General features: G+C 40.7%; 1 protein-coding gene across 1 annotated transcript; it reads right to left on the bottom strand.

The window, feature by feature from the left end:
• Positions 1–157: 157 nt before the first annotated feature.
• On the bottom strand, positions 158–20,854 carry ZZEF1 (zinc finger, ZZ-type with EF-hand domain 1; the record flags this gene model as incomplete). Its single annotated transcript, XM_009077706.1, has 24 exons — positions 158–322; positions 950–1,466; positions 2,021–2,114; positions 2,970–3,049; positions 4,564–4,804; positions 6,047–6,195; positions 7,854–8,055; positions 8,656–8,737; positions 9,320–9,486; positions 10,138–10,248; positions 10,335–10,456; positions 11,338–11,497; positions 12,079–12,193; positions 12,628–12,698; positions 13,006–13,139; positions 13,878–14,047; positions 14,388–14,488; positions 15,591–15,806; positions 16,405–16,516; positions 17,090–17,238; positions 18,526–18,617; positions 19,745–19,843; positions 20,355–20,533; positions 20,738–20,854. Coding segments are annotated over 24 exons (3,645 nt in total), but the record flags the coding sequence as incomplete, so codon positions are not given.
• Between the last annotated feature and the right edge of the window lie 276 nt (positions 20,855–21,130).

Consider the following 21,130-nt stretch of genomic DNA (forward strand, 5'->3'; position numbering starts at 1 on the left):
GCATTGTTCCACCTCTCAAGCCTGTGAGGGTCCCTCTCCATGTCCCCTCCCTTCCCTCCTGCTGTGACTGCCCCACAGAGCTTGGTGTGGTCAGTGAACTTGCTGAAGGTTCACTCAATAAATCTCATGGCTGAGATTGGTCTAAATAATTACTTACTTTGTAAAATCTTTCTGACAGGCTAGAAGTTCTAGGAGAAAGAGTACACATGGCGGGTGAAAGCAGTGTGGCTGCCCCAGAGAGTCTAGGCACTGTCGGATTATCTTGAGCACTTCCATAATGCTCTGCCCTTGGGATTTCCTCAAAGCAAGGACCTTTAAAACACTAAGAAGAGGAAAAAAAGTCTGTGAGTACTTCAAAACATTGTGCTTAAAATAACCCAAAAAAATCATAGTTTAAGAAGTGCCTGAGATTACTATCTGAATTTTCAGGTGTGTTGCAGCAGTAGTGATTAGAGTTGGGAGTGATAAAACCCCAAACAGCATCCAGCACTCCCTGCACCTACCCAGGTTTGAGAGCCCCAAACAGCCAAGCTGAGAATGAGAAATATCTCTTTTGATTTACATTCTCAGAATACCAGGTAATTTAATGAGATGCAACTACTCTGTATTTGGTATCAAGGCTGGGTAATGCTGATGTACCATGTCTTTGCTGTTTGCAGACAAAAAGCAAAATGCCACTGCAAACAGATCTCAGGAATCAAGACAATAAATTGCCAAGCAATTGTTTTTTACATTCTGTTCTATGTAATAGAAGCAAATGAAATGAAATAGTACTCTCTGAGCCCCCACATGCTAGTGAATAACTTAAGTTTGATACATAAATCTGACAACTACTCATGTACATGTTTTTCAAGACTACCTTGCAGCTAAACTACATTTCATTCCACTTGCAGAGGTGTGAAGATGAGCTTCTATCTTTTATAACTGGCAACAGTTGCAATTTGCTTACCTTTCACGGGAAAGTGATTGATCCTTAATAAAGTCTAATATGTGTTTCAAAATAGGGTATTTTTCCTTCACAGTAGGCACAGCCCTTGGCTCTTCCATTGATCTGAACGACAGCAGCCTCAGCCTTCCCCGGCTGAACTGAGACTTCCGTGTGGGAGTGGAAGGAGGTGATGACACATCTTCTTGCTGTGGAACTGCATTTTCAGCAGGCTTACTATGAAATACAGATGCTGCTTCTGTTTGGAGGGGGTCTGGGACTTGTTTAACCTTTGGATCAGCCTGTGATGCTTGGCCTCCATCTTTTGAAACGGGAGGAGTTACTGGACTGGAGGACAGGGAATGTGCTGCCTGGAAGTCTGTGTCCACAACAGAACCTTTTCTTTGGCATCTATCACTGACATATTGTTGGGGATCATCAGTATCTTGGGCTTCCAAACTGTCTGAAGCAGAATCTTTCGTCTTTGCTCTTACAGGCAAAAAATTCAGTAACAAAAGGCTCTTCTGCATACAGAGTTTTGCTGCGGCATAAAAATAGGAAGAGTTAAAATCATGACAACAGAACAGCAAACTTGCTGTCTTCTGCTTAGGAAGACAGTGATTTAGCTTATTTCTTCTGAGCCAAGACAGCCAGAAAATAATTTTTTCTTGTTAAATTGATCACGACACCATCAGTTAATGAAGTTTAGATTTCCACATGCTAAATGTGAATAATTACAGAATTCTATGAAGTACACAGCAGTCAGTGAGAACACATTTTATCCTAATACCAATCAGCTGCTACTCTAACATCAATCAACTGTGGCAAGAAGTATCTACAAAAGAGATGATCATAACTTCAGAACCAGGTGACCAAGTCACTCCCTGTGGAATTTCCTCAATACTACTTTCTGCAAAGAATAGAGAACACAATACCAGATTCATGCAATGCACACTAGGTTATCTCTTATGGTATAAAAAAGTAATCTCAGTTGCTAACTTACCTTTCACAGCAAAAATAATGCCTTAAGCTTTCCAAGGCAATGCCTAATTTAGCTACCTGGAATGCTTACACATTTGGATAGGCAACACTTACCAAGAGTTTCTGGGTTCACCTCACTTGCTTCTGTGTTCTGCTTCTCATCAGTATCATTCCCCCTACCCATCAGGGATTTCTGCTTCATTTCCAACTGCAGACAGGATGTTAAAATAGTTAAAACATGATTCCCCTTTATATTTACACAGCAAGGCAGTATGAAGACTGTACTGCTTTAAAGGAGTTTCATCTCAGGAACAGGTAACAGTAGTTACTATTCCCTATGCAGTGCAAACCACCCAGAGGTTTAAAACAGCAGCACCTAAACTATCAGAGCAGGTAAATCTGAGCTCATACTGAGCTGCTTGAGGTTTGCAGGCTCAGCCCATTCTCTGTCTTGTGACTGGATGTGCATCAGGCCCCCAAGGAAAAGGCTCCTTCACCCTCACCACTCAAGGGAAGAGATACACCTAGTCCTGAGATAAGGTTCTCCAAAACCACGTCATCTCACTTGTGTCAGATGCAAACATCCCCTGTCTCTAACAGGTACAGGCAGTTACTCATCTTAACATGCATCTGCACTCACTGCAACTCCAGTGCACCAAGCTGCCAGGAATTCTTAGGCAGAAAAGAGGAGTGAGAAGGTCACAAGACAGTGGAATGATGTTTAGGACAGATTTCTTTCTAGGCTATACCTCAAAGAACTCCAGCTTCAGTGTAAGAATCTTCCTACATAACAACACATTCTTATTGAAAAAATAACACAAATTTAATTGTTTTGGGACAAACTCAGTCCTAAATACTCGTGGGGCTGAGGGAAGGAGGGCAGGGTAAGAAAGCATTTAAACATTTGAGTTTAAAGCTTAGAAGTAAATATATGTTCTTCCTAAGTGAAAACAGTTGACCTAGAATCACTGAAGCAAAGCATTGTTCCATCCTACTGCTTAACATTGCATTGTAAAACAGTAAGGTAAATGACATTAATAGGTATCCTCCTGAGTGTTCTTACCATCCATATTCTAATGGAATCAGCCAGGGAATACACTTGTGCAAACTCCTCACTCAAAGGCACCTTGCCTCCACTGTTGACTGGAAATGAGAGAAAGAAGAGTCCTGTTTATTTACAGCTCCATTTACACACAATTCAACTACTTAACCAAAATTATGCTACAGCTTTCCCTTCATCTCTTAGTCAACACTTGGAATTATACCTGTAAAGAAAACAGGGAATAAAAACTGCCAACTTCCATATGTCTTAAATACACAAAGTGCACCTTGACAGAGTTATTTACAAAGTTAAATCATGAGGATCTCTCTCATCTCTTCCCCAGACTGGTGCCTGCAGTCATGGACAATAAACCCTCTCCCTGTATACACAAATATCACTAATGCAAACTGATACCAGAGTAATCAAGAAATGCTTAGTATAAACTTAAAGCTCTATAGATTTTTTCCCTATTCTTTTATGCTATGAATTCCTGGAATGGATTTTCAAGAGTAGTTTACAAAAAGTTAAAGACCTGACAAAACAGTTTCCATCAAAACTGCCCTGACAGTGACTATGGAGAAAAGACATTCCCATTCAGAGTCTTCTCTCTCCCACTCCCCTTTTATTATTCTTTTTTTTCCTTTCTTCTTGTCAGCATCACTTGTCCAACTTCCCACAGCACAGGTGAACACAGGTCCTAAAGTGATTCTGCCCAGCACAGCTGACACAGGGAGCACTGACAGAACCATGGGATGGATTTCTTCATCACTTATTAATACTTTCCTGAGCTACTGCAGTTTTCAATCACACTCAGAAAATTAGCTCAATTGTCAGACAGACAAAATGACTAAAGGCAATAACCACATTAGTCATCAAGTCAGTCTTGTGTCAATCATTTCTACTCATAACTTTACAGCTCAGAATGTAAACTGTTTAGTGTCAAAATTATGACAGAAAGTGAAAGCCTAAAATGAAACTCTTCAAAGCCAAGTAACATCTTATTATCTAATTCTTCAAACATATCAATAAACTTCATGGAAGGATGCTCTAAGATTAAAAATTTTGCATTTTTCCTACTGAAAAGTACATAAAATACACTATAACAGATTATACAATTTAAAAGACAAACATTACCCTTTGTTTAAAAAAAATTAAAGATGCATTTTGAGGATGCCAAGGTTAGTTTTTCCACGTTATGACATTTTTTGGAGGTTAACTCACACCTCCTCCACCTCTAGCAGTTAGTAATATATATAAATTGTTGCTGGTTTTTCAGAAGAGACACAAGGAGAGTGAAAAATGATCTAAGATCCTCTAATCACTGTCCTGAGCTGAAGCCTCAGAGAATATCACTACTCTTCTGGAAGGCTTAGTCAGTAGCTTGTGATGGTTATTAATATTTTGTCAGAGCTCTGAAGACAAAAGCATATATTAATAAAGAAACCACTCTGGAGAGCAAGTTTACCTAATTACCTAAATGATACCTCCATACAGAACATCTTCTGCAAATGTGCCCCACTAAACTGATTCTAAAGGCTATAAACTGAGCTGCAACAGAGCCTTTTACAAACTTTAAGTCTTCATTATTAAGATAATCTAATAATATTAGAGTTACCATATTTTTGAAGCTTCTCAAATAAATCTGGAGTGAGATACACCAAAGCAGCAAATGTTGAGTTCACAGCTTGATCAACAGTAGAACCAGCAACTATATCTGTCTTTGGGGTCTGTTTTTTACATGCCTGTATAAGTCCTTTGAAAAGTTCAGATTTTTGCCCACTGAAGTCCTGGGCAGGATCTGATTTTGCAAAGTCGATAAGAAAGTTACGGCAGACGTCCTGGGGAGAGCTCCGAGCCTGCAGGGGATGGGAGAAAACAGGAGCTTTAATAACATCTGAAGAATTGTTGTAGCTCATTTGATACAATTCAGTCAACTTGCAGTTTATTCACTGCAGTTCATAGAATCATAGAATTCAGGGGTTGGAATGGACCTTACAGATTATCCAGTCCCAATCCCCTGCCATGGACAAGGACACTTCCTCACCAGAGCAGGTTGCTCAAGGCTCATCCAACCTGGCTTTGAACACCACCAGGGTTGGGGCAGCCACAGCCTCCCTGGGCAACCTGTGCCAGTGTCTCACCACCCTCACAGGGAAAAACTTTTTTCTCACATCCAACCTAGACTTTCCCTCCTTCAGTTTGAACCCATTACCCCTTGTCCTATCACTGCAGTTCCTAACACAGAGTCCCTCTCTGGCTCCTTGTAGGCCCTTCAGATAGTGAAAAGTTGCAATGAGGGCTCCTCACAACCTTCTCTGCTCTAGGCAGAACAGCCCCAGCTCCCTCAGCCTGTCTCATAGGGGAGGTGTTCCAGTACTCTCAGTAACTTCGTGGCCTCCTCTGGACTTGCTCCAACAGTTCCATGTCCTTATGTTGAGGACACCAGAACTGTGTGCAGTATTCCAGGTGGGTCTCATGAGAGCAGAGCAGAGGGGAAGAATCACCTCTTTTGACCTGCTGCTCACACTCCTTTGGATGCAGCCTAGGATTCCATTGTCTGAGCTCACACTGCAGCTCATGGTGAGCTTCTCATCCACTGTCACTCCCAAGTCTCTCTCCTCATTGCTGCTTTCAATTCCTTCCCAACCCAACCTGTAGCTGTGCCTGGGATTGCCACGGCTCAGATGTAGGACCCTGCACTTCATATTCAGTCAAGCAACATGATCCAGTGAAAGATGTCCCTGCACCAGGCAGGGAGTGAATTAGATGATCTTTGATCTCCAAACCATCTTAGAGAATCATAGAATAGAATCACAGTGGTTTGGGTTGGAAGGGTCCTTAAAATTCATCTCATTCCAACCCCCTGCCATGAACAGGGACACCTTCCACCAGACCAGGATGCTCCAAGCCCCATCCAGTAATAAAGAGCACAGCATGACAGTTTCTTTCCTCCTTCATATCTGAATTAAACAGCACAAGTGCTGACAAATTCAGCACAGCAACATATGCTTGAGGGCATATCAACTTGATAAATCCAAATGAGCCTGTGGGATACACAGGGAGTTCATGCCAATGGAACAAAAGCAGGGTGTAGGTACCTCTTTTTTGTCTTGGTGCTTGGCACTGCTTTGCTTGGCTCCTGGGAGTGCCTCAGGACACATCTGATGCCTGAAGACAGGTTTCCACAGCGGAGAATTAAGAACTGATGTGACTTTCAAAGGAGGCAAGTCTGCTTCACTACCTACTTCTGCAAGAAATTCAGAACAGACACTTTAGTTATGAAATATTTGTGTTCATTTTTACAGACTAATGAACATAGCAAGTGTTAAACATCCAGTAGGGGCAGAAAAAAAACCCAAACACCAAAAAGGTAATGCAAATACACTGAAGAAGCAATTTAACAATGTTTTCTGTTTCTCTAATGTAGTACAGAAAACTAATGTACCTTTCTTTAATGGCAGCACTGATATCTTATACTCACAATGTTACATTATGGAAGGACTTTTTTGCTGTACTTATAACTCTAGAAATTCCCCAATCTGCAGGAGAATTTAAAAGCTTTTTCTCTTACTAAATACAAAATAATTTGCTATATGTAAGCATGCTTATATTAAGAAAGGGAGAAAATATTCTGTGATAAGAACACTTCAATGACTTCCCTAAATTCACAGGTAAGTAGCTGCCTAATTTCCCAAGGTAAGTCCTAAGTCCTGACCACCTGATGGCAGCAAGAACTCTTTATTCTCGTTTTATTTCTCCAGAGTGAAGGATGGATTCAGATTTAGGAAGCTAAATCGAAGTGTTCTTGATTTTAAATGAAATAATAAACTAATTACTTATTTAGCATTTTACTAATCTTTAGTGGCCCAAATCCTAAGTGTACTTAGCTCCTGGAATGAATCAAACTCAATTTGTGAGTTCATAGAATCATAGAATTTTAGTGGTTGGAATGGACCTTATGGATCATGTAGTCCTAATCCCAATTTGAATCAAATGTTCATGTGAAACTTCTAAAGCCATTTGTGTTCCTCTGCATTTATTTCAGTTTGCTGACTCCATATTCACACCCCCAACAAGGGGTGGATCACAGCACCAGGGAACAATTTGGAAAGAAAAAGAAAAGGAAGAAGATTGGGCAAATTCTATTACTTCATACATGTAATTCAGCTTAGTATGATTACTTCCAGGTGTCACAGTCTCCCAACACAGCAAGTCCTCCATCTTCAGTTGGGAGAAACACAAAAGGAACTTGATTTTCACAGGGGATTCTAAACATAAGGTCCAATGGCATCCTGGCCTGGCCTGGCCCAGGGAGGTAATTCTGCCCCTGGACTCAGCACTGGTGAGGTCACACCTTGAATCCTGTGCTCAGTTCTGGGCCCCTCAGTTCAGGAGGGACATTGAGGGGCTGGAGCAGGTCCAGAGAAGAGCAACGAGGCTGGGGAAGGGACTGGAGCACAAGTGCCATGAGGAGAGGCTGAGGGAGCTGGGGGGGTTCAGCCTGGAGAAGAGGAGGCTCAGGGGAGACCTTCTCACCCTCTACAACTCCCTGACAGGAGGTTGGAGTCAGGTGGGGGTTGGTCTCTTCTCCCAGGCAACCAGCAGCAGGACAAGAGGGCACAGACTCAAGCTCTGCCAGGGGAGGGTTAGGTTGGATATTAGGAAGAGATTTTTTACAGAGAGAGTGATCAGACATTGGAATGTGCTGCCCAGGGAGGTGGTGGATTCACCATCCCTGGAGGTTTTCAAGCTGAGACTGGATGTGGCACTTAGTGCCATGGTCTAGTAACCACGGTAGGGTTGGACTTGATGATCTTGGAGGTCTTTTCCAACCAGGCTGATTCTATGATTCTATACCTTCTCTATTTTTGGTTCCCAACTTGTGGAGCTGTTGCCTGCACTCACCTCGTAGGGATTTCAGGGCCATGCTTCGGGAAGCCAAGCGCCCCATCAGCCGCGATACAAGAAGCTGTAAATCCAAGCCCCAAGAAACGGCAACATCTGGGAGGCCATAAGCAGTGACGGAAAACTTGTAGCCCCACTCATTATTACTGCTGTCAGAGTGAAAGAGAAACTGCAGCCGTGGGCCAGCCTTAAAGGTCACTTTCTACAGAGCAACAAAACAGTCATTTTGCCAAATGTACATGACAGGAAAACGTTTCAGGGTAATGAATTCCCTTCAGCAACTCTGGTTTTTGCAGTATTATGTTCTGTCCATAACCAATCTAATTTCCCCCACCATCTCCATGAGAAACCCACAATGCTAAGCAGGTAAAATTTCGATTCAATAGCTTAATGAGCTGATTGAGCTTTAGAAGGCAGAAGCACAAAACAACAGAGCAGCATCCCACTTGAGCAGGTGTCACTGCAGACACAGCACAGCCACAGGGACTGCTGCACTCATCTCATGAGGTAAGAACTTTTACCCATATAATTACTGGCAGTTAAACATGATCATTGCTTTCCATTTGACTGACTGCTCTTGTGATAACAGCAGCAAAGAGGGATTTTTTTTTATTCATTCACTCCTTTTATTTGCAGCATTTCAGACATTTCTCCCCTCCTCTCCCCCAACTCTGAGAGGGAATAAATGCACACACACACAAAAAACCCCACACATCCTTTTAGACACCAGATTTCCACAGGAATCATAAGGATTTCCTAAGATTGGGTATATCATTTTCTTCAGAATCTTAAAGTCGCTCACCTTAGGCCACTTGTCAGTGCCAACCTTTGTATCATAACGAGTTTTTGCCCCTCTGGCATCAGTAAACTCCAGGTAATCATACCTGTGAAAATTGCAATCCATTACTTTCAAATTTACTTTGCAAGTTTGGGGGGAAAAAGTTTGCTTTGGGATTTTCACAGGTGCTGCATCTCAGTGTACCCTGTGACATCTCTCTGAGCCACATCTTCATGGGACTATGAGGGGATTTATTCCATGTCCCAGTGCAGGAGTCCCAGCAAACACAGACCTGTTTCCTGCAGAACTTTCCCAACCCTTCAGAGCTGGTAATGTGTGCCAAATCTAACATCTGGCAAATGATTTAAATAAGCCTGCTATGTTACCAAGGGAAACCAAGCCAAGAGTTTTGCCTAAGGAAGGCAAAATAAATACCACAAGCACAAACTGTGATGGTCACAGCAATATTACAACACAAAGCAAGGCCAAAGGAGGCAAAATTCATGTGAACAGCATGTCTGTACATTTGCCAGAAGTGGCTTTCAGCACCAGATCATTCAAAATACACATTGTATATGCTCTGGACAATGAAGAAACAGAAATGGCAATGCTTGGGGTGCACATTGAAACATGAATTGCCCCTCTGCAAACAGACACTGGAATCTAACACAGCACAAGATGAAATTACCTCCTCTCAGTTTCACATTTTTCATCAAATTCCACCTCAAAGTAAGTTGCCCCATGACACAGGAACACTGAGACCTCGTGACAGTTATTTTCATAGTTATGAGGTGATTCCATAGTCCACGTTCGCAGCACTACAGGCTGCTCCTGCTGCCAGTTCTCCATATCCATCTGCACAACAAAAATGCATTCTTAGGTACAAAGGTACAAGTGTACTTAGATATAAGTGTTACCTCACTAGATTTTTTGTGTCTATACTTTCCAGCTGCCACATGTACATGCAAAGTGGCATTTAAAAGGCTACAGCATTGATTTACACTGAAACTGGTTCTAAAGACATCCTTGACAATCCTAGTAAGGATGCACTTCTACAGCAAAACTCATCAGTCTACTGTGGGAGGAGACAGCCTCACTCAGATGTGACTACAAGACTCCAACAATGACAAAAAGATGGATGACTAATGCAGATTTAAACATCTCCACTGCAGACATACAGACTTTGTTTGCATCACCACAAGCAATGAAGCTAAAAATGTTAAGCACATGCTATTTTTAATTTATTTACCACTTCATCCTCAGAATCTCCTTCCTATCTACCTTCTAGGCTGCTCATTCCACTTTCTGATCACTTCACTCATCTTCCATATCAGGACAGATCTATTTCCAGTTCTTCACTCAACATTTCATCACATCTCCCATGCTGTTAGAAGCTTTCCAGCTCTGTGCCAATCCTCACCAACAGAATCACCCGAGTTTGCCATGTCTTTCTTGCAGTTTTGCTTTTGTTTCACTGTGTTTAATAGTGTCTGCACCTTTAGTTACCTTATGAGGTTCACTGCAAAGTCTTTTCAGTGGTTCTATCAAAGTGCTGAATTCCTGTAGCAGAGTACAGTACGGAATGTCTAAAGTGCAAAAATCCAACAAGAAGATGACCTAGGAGAAAGCACAGGTCTCATGAAAGTGCCCAAAACCACAGCCATGAAACCCAGGAACAGGACAGAATCCCCCTGGTCACTTACCAGCTGACGAGTTGCCATGGCAAAGACAGAGTTACTTATTTTTTCTACTATTGTTTTGCCATTATATTGAGATAAAAGTGACTGCAAAATCGTTCTGATATTTGACAGGAACTGGCTGACATCTAAAGAGAAAAAACACATTCTTAATAGCCACCTCAAGGACCTGTGCTCACAACTCACTTCATCAAACATCAAGTCCATGGTGATGTGCACATGGACAAAGGATCTGCTGTCCCAAGGTAGTCACACCCAACACTTCAGAGAGGTTTTCTGGGATATTTCTATGTGAAAACAAGTCATGCTTATCCATGATACTACAGGAGAGATGAGTAATTTAATCAAACAGTCCAAGACTGTTTCAACATCCTCAGTGTACCCAGCAGCCTCCTTGCACAGCTGAGAAATGCAGCTTCAGTAGCAAGTGAGGCTAGGGATTTTTAGTTATAGCCTTGCTCCATTTTTAAATGAAGACAGGAACACTGAAAATTTATTTATATAAAAATCACATAATATGAAGCAATTTTACATAAAATTACACCTCTTAAGTACCTGGCCTAATTAACTACTCAGTACTGAGCTGCTGCAGAAAAAAAGCCCAACAAACCCTTGAGAAGTTCCTGTTTCTTGCTATCAAAAATATCTAGCAAAATCCCTATCACCACACAGGACATCAAAGTAAGGGACACTTCCAGAAACTACAATGTTCAAATGAAAGTGTGTAACTATTTGTTGTTTGGCTTTTTTTTCCCCAGTATTTGATCCCCAAAACATCCTGAAATGCTTTCTGAAGATTCTCCCAACACAAGATTACCAGCACAGTTCAAACTCTGAAGTTGCTCGACATGCCTACAAAGTACTTCCTAGAGATTAGAAATGCTGTGACAGTTATGACTATGCCTCAGGCAACCACTGCTGATCCCCCATTATACTGCAATTTGCAAAATCACATTGCAAAGTCCTGAATTACACCACACTTCATTCTCTGTTCAATCCCAGCACTTACAGTTTTTAACTATTTCTACTGCAAGGTCCTTGGCTGAGTTATCACTGCCCTTGAGCTGCAGGTAGCACCAGGAGAGAAGGCTACCCTGAACAGACCAGAATAAGGAAGACAAGACTGTGCCACTCTCTTGCTGTGCCACATCCAGCATCATCATTTCACACTGAAAAATACAGAAAAACATTCATGAATGCAATGTAGCTGCAGAATGACACACAATATGTACCAAGTAAACCGTGATGGACATCATCATCCCACTCAGCTCAGAAAAAAAGATGAAGTGAACTGACATGTAACACCATGAAGCAACTGAAGTGTTTTGTTTTGATAAATCACAATTTTAAATAGGAACAGCTACATATGAGTCACTCAATGTTCTCAGTATATTTTTGCTGCATATGTAAATGACTTTCCTCCATTTCCACCTCCCTTAGTGACATGACCAATTCCATCCTCTCAAAATGGAATGATTACTTCTGTATCCTTAATGTCTACCCACCAAGTCTTTCCAATGCTATAGAAAAATGCCTCAACTTATACATTACTTACTCTACTATTATGAAATGTCAATGCTTAGAGGAAAACACTGACTGGTTGGAAAACCTAATCTTACTGAGTTGAAGAGCCATGAATAGCTGGACCCAAAGAGGAAAGCTAGTTCCTTGGCATCCATGGCATGCAGCTTGCATGGGAATGCATACAAAATTCACAACAAAGATGTAGGAAGAGGAGCAGTGCAGCTACCTCTCTTGCTGCCACCAGCAGAAGGGTGTCCATGACTGATAACACTTCACTTATGTCAAAATTTGCAGAAACTCCTTTCTCTGGTAATAATAAAAGTCCTCCAGGATCTTGATCACTGCAAAACAAAGATTTTCTTATTAACCAACAAGTAGCACAGTTCCAAAGCCACAAATTTAGCTATCCTTGTGACAAGGCTATAGAAATCCTACAGTGTAAGTACTATGAAAATCAAAAGTTTGGGTTCTGATGACTCCAGATTGATTAAATCAGTAATACTCATCAGCATGGGCAAATAATCACTTTAAAAAATGGAAGACAGCCTAGGAAAAGCCTAAGAGCAATAGAATGTGACTTCAGCACCAACCTTGGTCAATGTTTTATACAGCTGTTCAATTGATAAACATACTGAGTAGTAGCATCTCCTTTCTAAAGCAATATTAGTTGATTATATTGGAGAATTATTTTTCACAATTATTTTCCACATTGGCAAAAAGGACTAAATATGATGAGAGGTACTAGACAAGTAATTTCAGTTTCAGGCCCCCTTACCTGAAGTGTGTACACAAGGATCTGAAGGCAAGATGCACAGATTGCTTATGTTCTTGCTCTGTGATGTTTTTCTAGAAAAGGAAAAAGATTTATTTTTATATGTTCTGTTTCACTCCTGTGTGAGAAAGAATTCTAATCTCTGCGTTCTACTATTCATTTTTGGTAAGAAAGGCAGGGTTAGCTCCTCTTTCTCTGGGGAAGCTGCAGAGAGAGACAAGGGGGAGGGGTAAAAAAAGGCAAAGAAGAAAAAAAATAAGGTTTTGACTTTAATGGGATAAAGTATACATTATCTGACAACAACAACAACTGAGATTTGTCCTCTTTCCTGCACAAAGCAATAGTAAATACTCAACAAGCAAGTTCTCAGGTAATGTTTACCATCATGGTGAAGAGTTGGTGTCGCCTGGTCTGTCTGTCTGGGAAAAAGATTGCAGCTCCACTGAGCAAGGTGTTCTTAACTTCCTCTTTGAGCATTTTCATGGGCATGAAGTTACTGTCCCCCATATCCACTACTGCTTGGACAAAAGGGAAACAAAATGACAAGTTTTAATGAATGTTCCATCTACTAGAGGCATAACTGAATTCAGGATGTTAGTCTACACATCTTCAAGCCCTTGCAATCCCACTATACACACTAAGGAGGGGACACTTTTGAACTTTTAGCAAGAAAGGTTTTGCTAAGAATGTATTTATTCACCAAGTAAATGAATTCTAGGAACATTATGACTTGACAATCCCCAAAGCTAATGAAATTTTCAAGGTGTGACAGATTCTATACAAACTGTTTCTCACTCACTTGGCAGGAGACTCTTCAAATGACAACTGAATAAAGAGTGTGATATTCTACTCCCAATGAAATCTAATGTGTAATTCCCATTCTCCTCACTGGCTCCAGAATCTTCCCTGTGTTCCTGCAAATCTCACAGACTCTATGAGCTCAGCTATATTTACATGCAGTATCAGAAATAAATGAACCCCAAACACATGAAAGGATCACACTCCTTGAAGGTTCAAGCAGGTTACATTTTCAAAGGACTTTTCTATTGCAGCTGTTTCCAGTCCACATGTTGTCAGAAAGTCTGTAAACTCATTTCTGAGGGTCAAGGCAAGTTTCCCTGTGACAGACTAATTAGCACACACTGATCTGAAGAAACAGCAAAGCAACAGGAGCTGCCTTGGTCTCTAGGAATAAATATATTTTCCCACATTTTAACAGCCAAAACACTTACTATATATTGAATATAAATTACCTTCACACAGATGTCTATAAAGCTCTTCTGCAGCTTCTGTGTGACCAACTGTTTTGCTCTGAGGAGTTTCTTGAGGTTTAGCAGTTTTACTGTCTCCAGTAAGTACAGAGAAGCAGCTCTGGAGCAGCTGCAAGAGCAGTGTTTGAGCAAAAATACATTCTTCCCTCGGGCTGTGAGAAAATATAAAATAAACAGGAGTAAAAACTAGAAAAGAAGCTCTTCTACACCAAATAAATAATGCTATGAAAGTCACCATCTCAGATGGATAAAAACCACTGAATGGAGAGAGCACAGAGCCAAATGAAGGATAGCTACCAGTTAAATTAATCTACAGCTCAAGCTCCTACATCACAGTGCAGTTAAAAGCCCATATGGCAGCAGCAGGAAAATGTTATTTATGTAAATGATGCAGTTTAGGAAGAACAAACTGCTGTAACTAAACTAAGCATTCTTTATTTATACACATGCACACAGATTAGTGCTGCTGCAGAGAGCAAAGAAGTGACTTACTTTTGGTGAAGTTTATTGTAAAAATTCCAGAACAGCTGCAAATCAAGGCCTGTGAAATCTAAAAATGACTTGTATTTTAATCCACTCTCCTTCTGTTGAACCTTAAAAAAGCAAAGAAAATGCAGGATTGGAAAATTAACTCTCTACAGAACACATTTATAAAACAAAAATCCCTGAGAACTGGGCTTAAAGCAACAAGGTTTCCTATAAATTTGCAGCTGACATGAATTTCAGTTTAAGTTCTTTGGTGGATATTCCAGTGTCTAAAAGGGTCAGTTCATGCTGAAACTTTCCCCTTTCTAGATGTCTAGGCTCCCATCCCTGTCCTCCACCACCAAAAACTTTACAATCTCTCCCTCACTACCTAAGGCTCCCATCCCTCCACCACCTAAAGACTTTACAATCTCTCCCTCACTACCTAATCTGATTCAAAGTAAGACATAGCCCAAGTAAGACTGACATGGTTCAGAATCAAAGCTGAAAAGGCACAGATGCATGTCCTGAAAGAACAAAACATCCTTTTGACATGTATCCTCAGAGGTAGGATACATCCTGCTGCCATACACCAGCACACACACCCTCCACCACCTAAAGACTTTACAATCTCTCCCTCACTACCTAATCTGATTCAAAGTAAGACATAGCCCAAGTAAGACTGACATGGTTCAGAATCAAAGCTGAAAAGGCACAGATGCATGTCCTGAAAGAACAAAACATCCTTTTGACATGTATCCTCAGAGGTAGGATACATCCTGCTGCCATACACCAGCACACACAGGTCACAGCTCCTAACTGTGTATGTCTCACTCTAGATATTCACAGTAATATTTCAGACAAAAGGAGAAATGTTCTAATCTGTGCAATCTTCCTAGCTTACTCTTGATGTATTTTGCCAGATGTTTCCTTCAGACACAATCATAGACAGTAAAGCATCCTCCTGTTCCATCTACTTCATTGGAACCTGATGCTGAAAACAGTTCTTCACTCTTCTGGACCCAAAGTAAGCACATCCCTAGTCACCTTCAGTAAACATACACAGAATGCTATTTTTCAGAGACCATGTTTTTTCTCCACAACATGGTTTTTAACAGTTGTTAGAAGCACCCAGACTTTTATTTATCCATTCACAATTCCTGTTTGCTCAACCTTATTACTTCTATCCTGGTAAATACAAGCTAAAAAAACCTTAAGGAGTAAAAATACCAGGTCCTGTGCCAGCTGCTGGATGAAATGAAGAGTCTTCAGGAGTAGAGTTGTGCCACAAACTGTATCATCCTCAGTCCTCTTGCACTGCAAGCAGTTCATGCTCCTGCTGGGCTCATCCCTCATGGGCCGAAGATACCCCAGAACACTGAGGCCTTGAACCCCAAGTCGTTCTGCTGAGTCTTGTCTTGTGCACAAGAACTTTATCATCAAGTACTAGAAGGATATGAACACAGCATAAGATTTGGTTTTAAAAGACATCAGTGCACATATGTGAGGGTACTGCAGGTGGGGTTGGGAGGGGACAAGCCTTAGTCCCTGTCAAATCACCTCCAGAGGTTTAAAATGCTGAGCCTGAGATTCAGGCTAAGTTTGATCTCTCCCTACTTCCCAAAAAAGCCACAGTGATGGTTCTGTGACTCTACAAGCACCTGTAAAATTAGCTAATTCATGATCAGTTCATTCATTCTGCATGATCTGTTCTTTGCCTCTATAGTTACAGCATTTTTGCAGGGTAAAAAAATTATTTGGTGCCTTTCAAAGCAACCAGAGGATCAATATGTAATTTTTAAAACATATTTTTATGCAATGTGTACCACAGTGAGGTACAGAATGCAAAGCTGAAGGGAACAGCATGTTCTGCCATCCACATGTACTCAGTTCCTCTGCACATTCCTAAGCCTCAGGGACTGAGGGTTACACACAGCAGTGTCTTAGCAAGCAGTGATGGTGTTAGGGAAATTCCCAGTTGACTTATAACTGTGCCACCACTTCTAATTCCCACAGTACAAACAGGGTTTTCATGGCTTCTTACTTGGGAAACTCTGCATTGCTGCATTTTGACATCAACTTCATCCCATTCTTCTTCCACTTCAAACCAGCCAATGGGATCATCATCTCCCAAGTCATCACATGAACAACTGCTTCTGTGTGTAAAAGAATGCAACACACTTTGTAGAGAAAAGGTAAGAACACACTGCAAAGCTGTTGATATTCCACTAAAATACTTAAGAGCATGTTATGGCTATAAAGATGAGAAGAGAGACAACAGGAAATTTCACATACTCAAAGCCCTGTCTCATGTAAAATAAGAAAATTAAGGAAATCTTATTAGTCATGGTCCCTCCCCTCACTCCTAAGCAACAATTCTGAAAAAGTAATTTAATAAAGCTAATTAACATGTGATCTTCCTAGAAGTTGCTTCTGTTATCAGAGATCTGTGCCTCAGGCAGTTTGAAACAGGTATTTTTTTCAATCAAGAGGCTGAAAACAACAGCTCTACATGTTTCCTCAAACACATCAAACTGAGATTCATTAAATTCAAACAAGTAACAATTAAAGGACACCACTAAATAAGCATTTAGCAATTAAACCAGCAATTAAATAAACACCATTTTTAAGTCACTTGGAGTGATTCTCAGCACTTCCAGTGGCAAAGCAGAACGATCAAATTTAACATTCATTTTTCCGTGTGTTTATTACAAAAAGTCCACCCATACCTGTTTTTTAAGAACTGTTTGAATTCCCTCAGCTTCCACTTGTCATAGCTCTCAAACCTTTTGAAGTGTTCCTCTGCATGGAACTTCTCTGAAGGACAGTTGTAGGCAAACACCAGCCCACACTGGGCCCCGATGGCTCCTCTTCGGACCTGGCACAGCCAACCCACAGCAGAGGGTTAGAGGTGACAACAACAGCAGGTGCTGCTCTCACAGAAATAAAACTTTATGGAAAGCAACTAAATCCTGACAATATCTGATGCCTGGAATTGTGCAGGAAAATGAAACACATTTAGAGAAGTGCTATGAAAACTTTTGGAAACTATGAAACCTGAGGTCATGCTCATGGTGAATATTTGATGTATTAATCACCCTGACATTAACTGCAGTTCCACATATTAATTCTCACTCTGACTTTGCATACTTTTTTCATTTAAAATAAACCAAATCTATCATGTCTCCCAGTATCACTGTAAAACCACTTAGCTGCCTCTCCAGCTCCAGTCACAACTTCCTTGCCAGAAGTCCATCCATGCTTAAGTTTATTTGACATTCAAATACAGAATCACAGAATTTAGGGGTTGGAATGGACCTTACAGATCATCTAGATCCTCTGCCCTGGGCAGGGACATCTCCTCACTGGATCAGGTTGCTCAAGGCTCATCCAACCTGGCCTTGAACACTGCCAGGGTTGGGGCAGCCACAGCTTCCCTGGGCAACCTGTGCCAGTGTCTCACCACCCTCACAGGAAAAAACCTTTTCCTCACATCCAACCTAGACTTTCCCTCCTTCAGTTTGAACTCATTGCCCCTTGTCCTGTCCCTGCAGTTCCTTTCCTAACCCCTCTCCAGCTCCTTGTAGGCCCTTCAGATATTATTCCAAGAATTAAACTACTGCTTTGCCTTAATAAATAAATCAACTCAGCTGCAGAAATCTCACTGAAGTTTTGTCCTGGCCATGAGATTTAATCACAAATCTTGCTTTTAAACCAGAGAGAAGTCACACCAAATGTTCAACTTACACTGGTGTCTGTAAAAGGATTTCACAATACCTACATTTATCCAAACTCACATGTTACAAATCTTGAAAACTGCTATTCACAACATCAAATATGTTGTAAATATAAAAGATCTTATATATAAACCACACTCTTTAGAGAGAAACCATACACCTAGGAGTCTCTGGTTTGAGTATATTGCAAGACATAAAAAAAAGCAATGTAAAATAAATGTCTTTGCTACATTCTTGTGGCTCCCTGGAAAAATTTAATACCTCCCTTTCCTTAAGGTCTCTGTGACTTACATCAATGTAAACCCCTAAAACAACACTATTGCATAATAAATTTAAAATTTCAGTTCATATAAAAAATACACCACATCAATTCTACCATGAGGGACAAGTAGCAAACCTTTTACTTCAAAAGCACAGGAACTGCTTACCTTTATTCTAATTTGTGTCACTTGAAACGAAGACTCAGTTCCAGTGGAAAGAATGATACTTGCTCTGGTTTTCCCAGTTTCAGTAAGAAAACCTAAAGCAGCAGTGGGAATAGAATGAGGTTGGAATGATTTGCTAGTGCAGTTTGAAAGAGAATACAAGGGCTGTGGACTGAAGGGGGAAACAAACCCACAATGCTTTCCTAGTGAAATGCTCATTAGTAAATGTTTCCAGACAAAAGAGGGAGAGACAAGTGTTGCACTGTCAGTGCATACACAGATCTCTCCTGGCAGTGTCTCTCTGGGCACTGCAGTATCTGCAGCACTTTCAGGAGTGTTTCCCCATCAAAGGTCATTAGTAACTCCCAACTATTACTTTGCCTTGTGGTTCTATTCAATGACATAATTCATTCACAGATAGAACTCAGTGAATAGTTCCCCAAACTGTGACTCCTAAAACAACAGGAGACACTCCACAAAATAACTATAAAACCAACTCAAACAACACACATGAGCAAAACAAAAATAAGCATTTAGAATGTGCCTGATTTTCTGTCACAATGACCTTCATTTACCAGTAGCACAGCACAAGACAATAAACCATGCCAAAAAAAAAAAAAAAAAAAGATTAGGTGGCATTTCACTTAAAAAGGAGGTCAAGAAACACAAATCTCTTTGTTTAGGTTGTATCCAGCACATAAAAGCTTTGCATTAACAAAGAGAGGCTTTAAAGGAGAATGAATAGTCACGTGGAGTCAGGGAGAGTATCAATGGTTTCTACCATCTCCATCAATATTTGGGAAACTGAATGATTCAGGACTTCAACCCACAAAATGTGCTCTAGGATAACATTCTCTGGGCCAGCTCATTGCTGACTTCACCACAGAATATCAGTAATTCTCCCCAAAATCCAACCTTTCTGCTTGGATTTGACAGTATGACAAATGGATTTCTTGTTTGGACAAATAAACTGGATGCTGAGAAATCCACATTGCTGCAAAATAGAATTTACAGATTGTTTCAGTTTGGGGTTTAGGTTGTTTTGGTGGTTTATTTTACAGATCTTCCACATCATAAAACTATGAAGAAGCACCAAATACTAGAAACACACATGGAGCAGCACCACAGCCTGGTTAGCAGCCTCTGTGTGCCTGGTAGAGTCTTTTCCAACCTAAAAGATTTCACCATTCTAATAGTCTGGATTTTAAGCCCAGGCTCTTACCGTCCCCAGTCCATGGCTCTACAAGGAGGTTTTCAGGCCCTGATTTATCTTCTTTTCCCTTGACATCACATGCCTGCAGAGTCAGTCGCAAAGGTTTTCCTAAGGGAGAAAATCAACAGGCTTATCACATTCATTTAGAAATGGTAAGATAAGTTTTCTAAAGTTTTTCATACAGAAAAAAAATGGAAAAAATTAGGATACGAGACTTTTACCCCTGTCAGACAAAAAAAGGGGAGGGAAAGTGGAGCATAAGAGAGAGGTTAACCTAAAATAGTTCAGGTTTTAGCTAGAGACTGAACACACAAACAAGTGTGTTGTTGGAAGAATAAAAATACTTCATGTCATTTGCCATTTAAGCAATACAAACACTATCACCATCTTGACACAGGGGCCACCACCACAAAGTTCATATTTCTCCCTCCTGATCACAGAAAGCTAATCTAAATCATCAACTTCTAGGGCATTTCAGCTTCACTGGATATCTTCTAATATAATAACTGCTACCAAGAAGTCTTGTATCATTTTTAAACCCCAACAACAAGTAGAACAACTCAAAGCTCCATATTTTCCTAAGGATGTACAGAAAAGGATGCAGGAATTGCTCCATTACCATATTTATACAGCAGGTTCTGCCTGACTGCTGCCATGGAAGCAATAAGTGAGGAAGCCTTGTATGGAGTGTCCAGATGATCAGTGATTGTACAAAGGGAACTTATCACCTTGGCGACACTCCCTCGGGCTAAGGCAAAGGCCAAGAGTGTCAGTTCAACCTCTGGAGTAGTACAGCAACTGGAGAAGGAAAGCAACAACAGTGTGAAAAGAAAATAGGGGACAAGTTGGTTTTAAATAAAGACAAATAATGCTGCAGTAGAATCTTTCAGGTGTCTCTGAATGTCTTTGCATGCTTCAAGACACTTAAAAAAAGAGGTAAAAATGAGATAAATTTACTACAGAAATTCTTCTAAACCCACTGCATCAACACCAACATCTCACCTTGTTATTCTGATAAGGAAGCTGTCTACTTCTTCCAAAACATTTGGAGATAAGAAGCTTGAAAAATCTGTGGAGCCTGCTGTTAGGGACAGAGGTGGCATGTGCTGCAGTGCTTTCCTAGGAGAAAGGATAGAGCACAACATTAGGAAACCAGACAGAATTGGAGAAAACAGTCCAAAAATGAGTTAGACATTTGAATCCTCATGCTTTGTGTGGGAAGGTCTCTGCAAATAGCTCCTGAATGCACAAAATCTATTTACACAGAGAATCTCTTCAAAAGGTAACAACAGTGTTGCATGCAAGCAGGGAAAGTTCAGTGACTCCTGAGTAATCTTGAACCTAGTCTCAATCTCAGCAATGAGATAAATTGAGTGCACCATTAGATAATTTGCA

This window comes from Acanthisitta chloris, unplaced genomic scaffold, assembly GCF_000695815.1.
Source record: "Acanthisitta chloris isolate BGI_N310 unplaced genomic scaffold, ASM69581v1 scaffold36506, whole genome shotgun sequence".
Lineage (NCBI taxonomy): Eukaryota > Metazoa > Chordata > Aves > Passeriformes > Acanthisittidae > Acanthisitta > Acanthisitta chloris.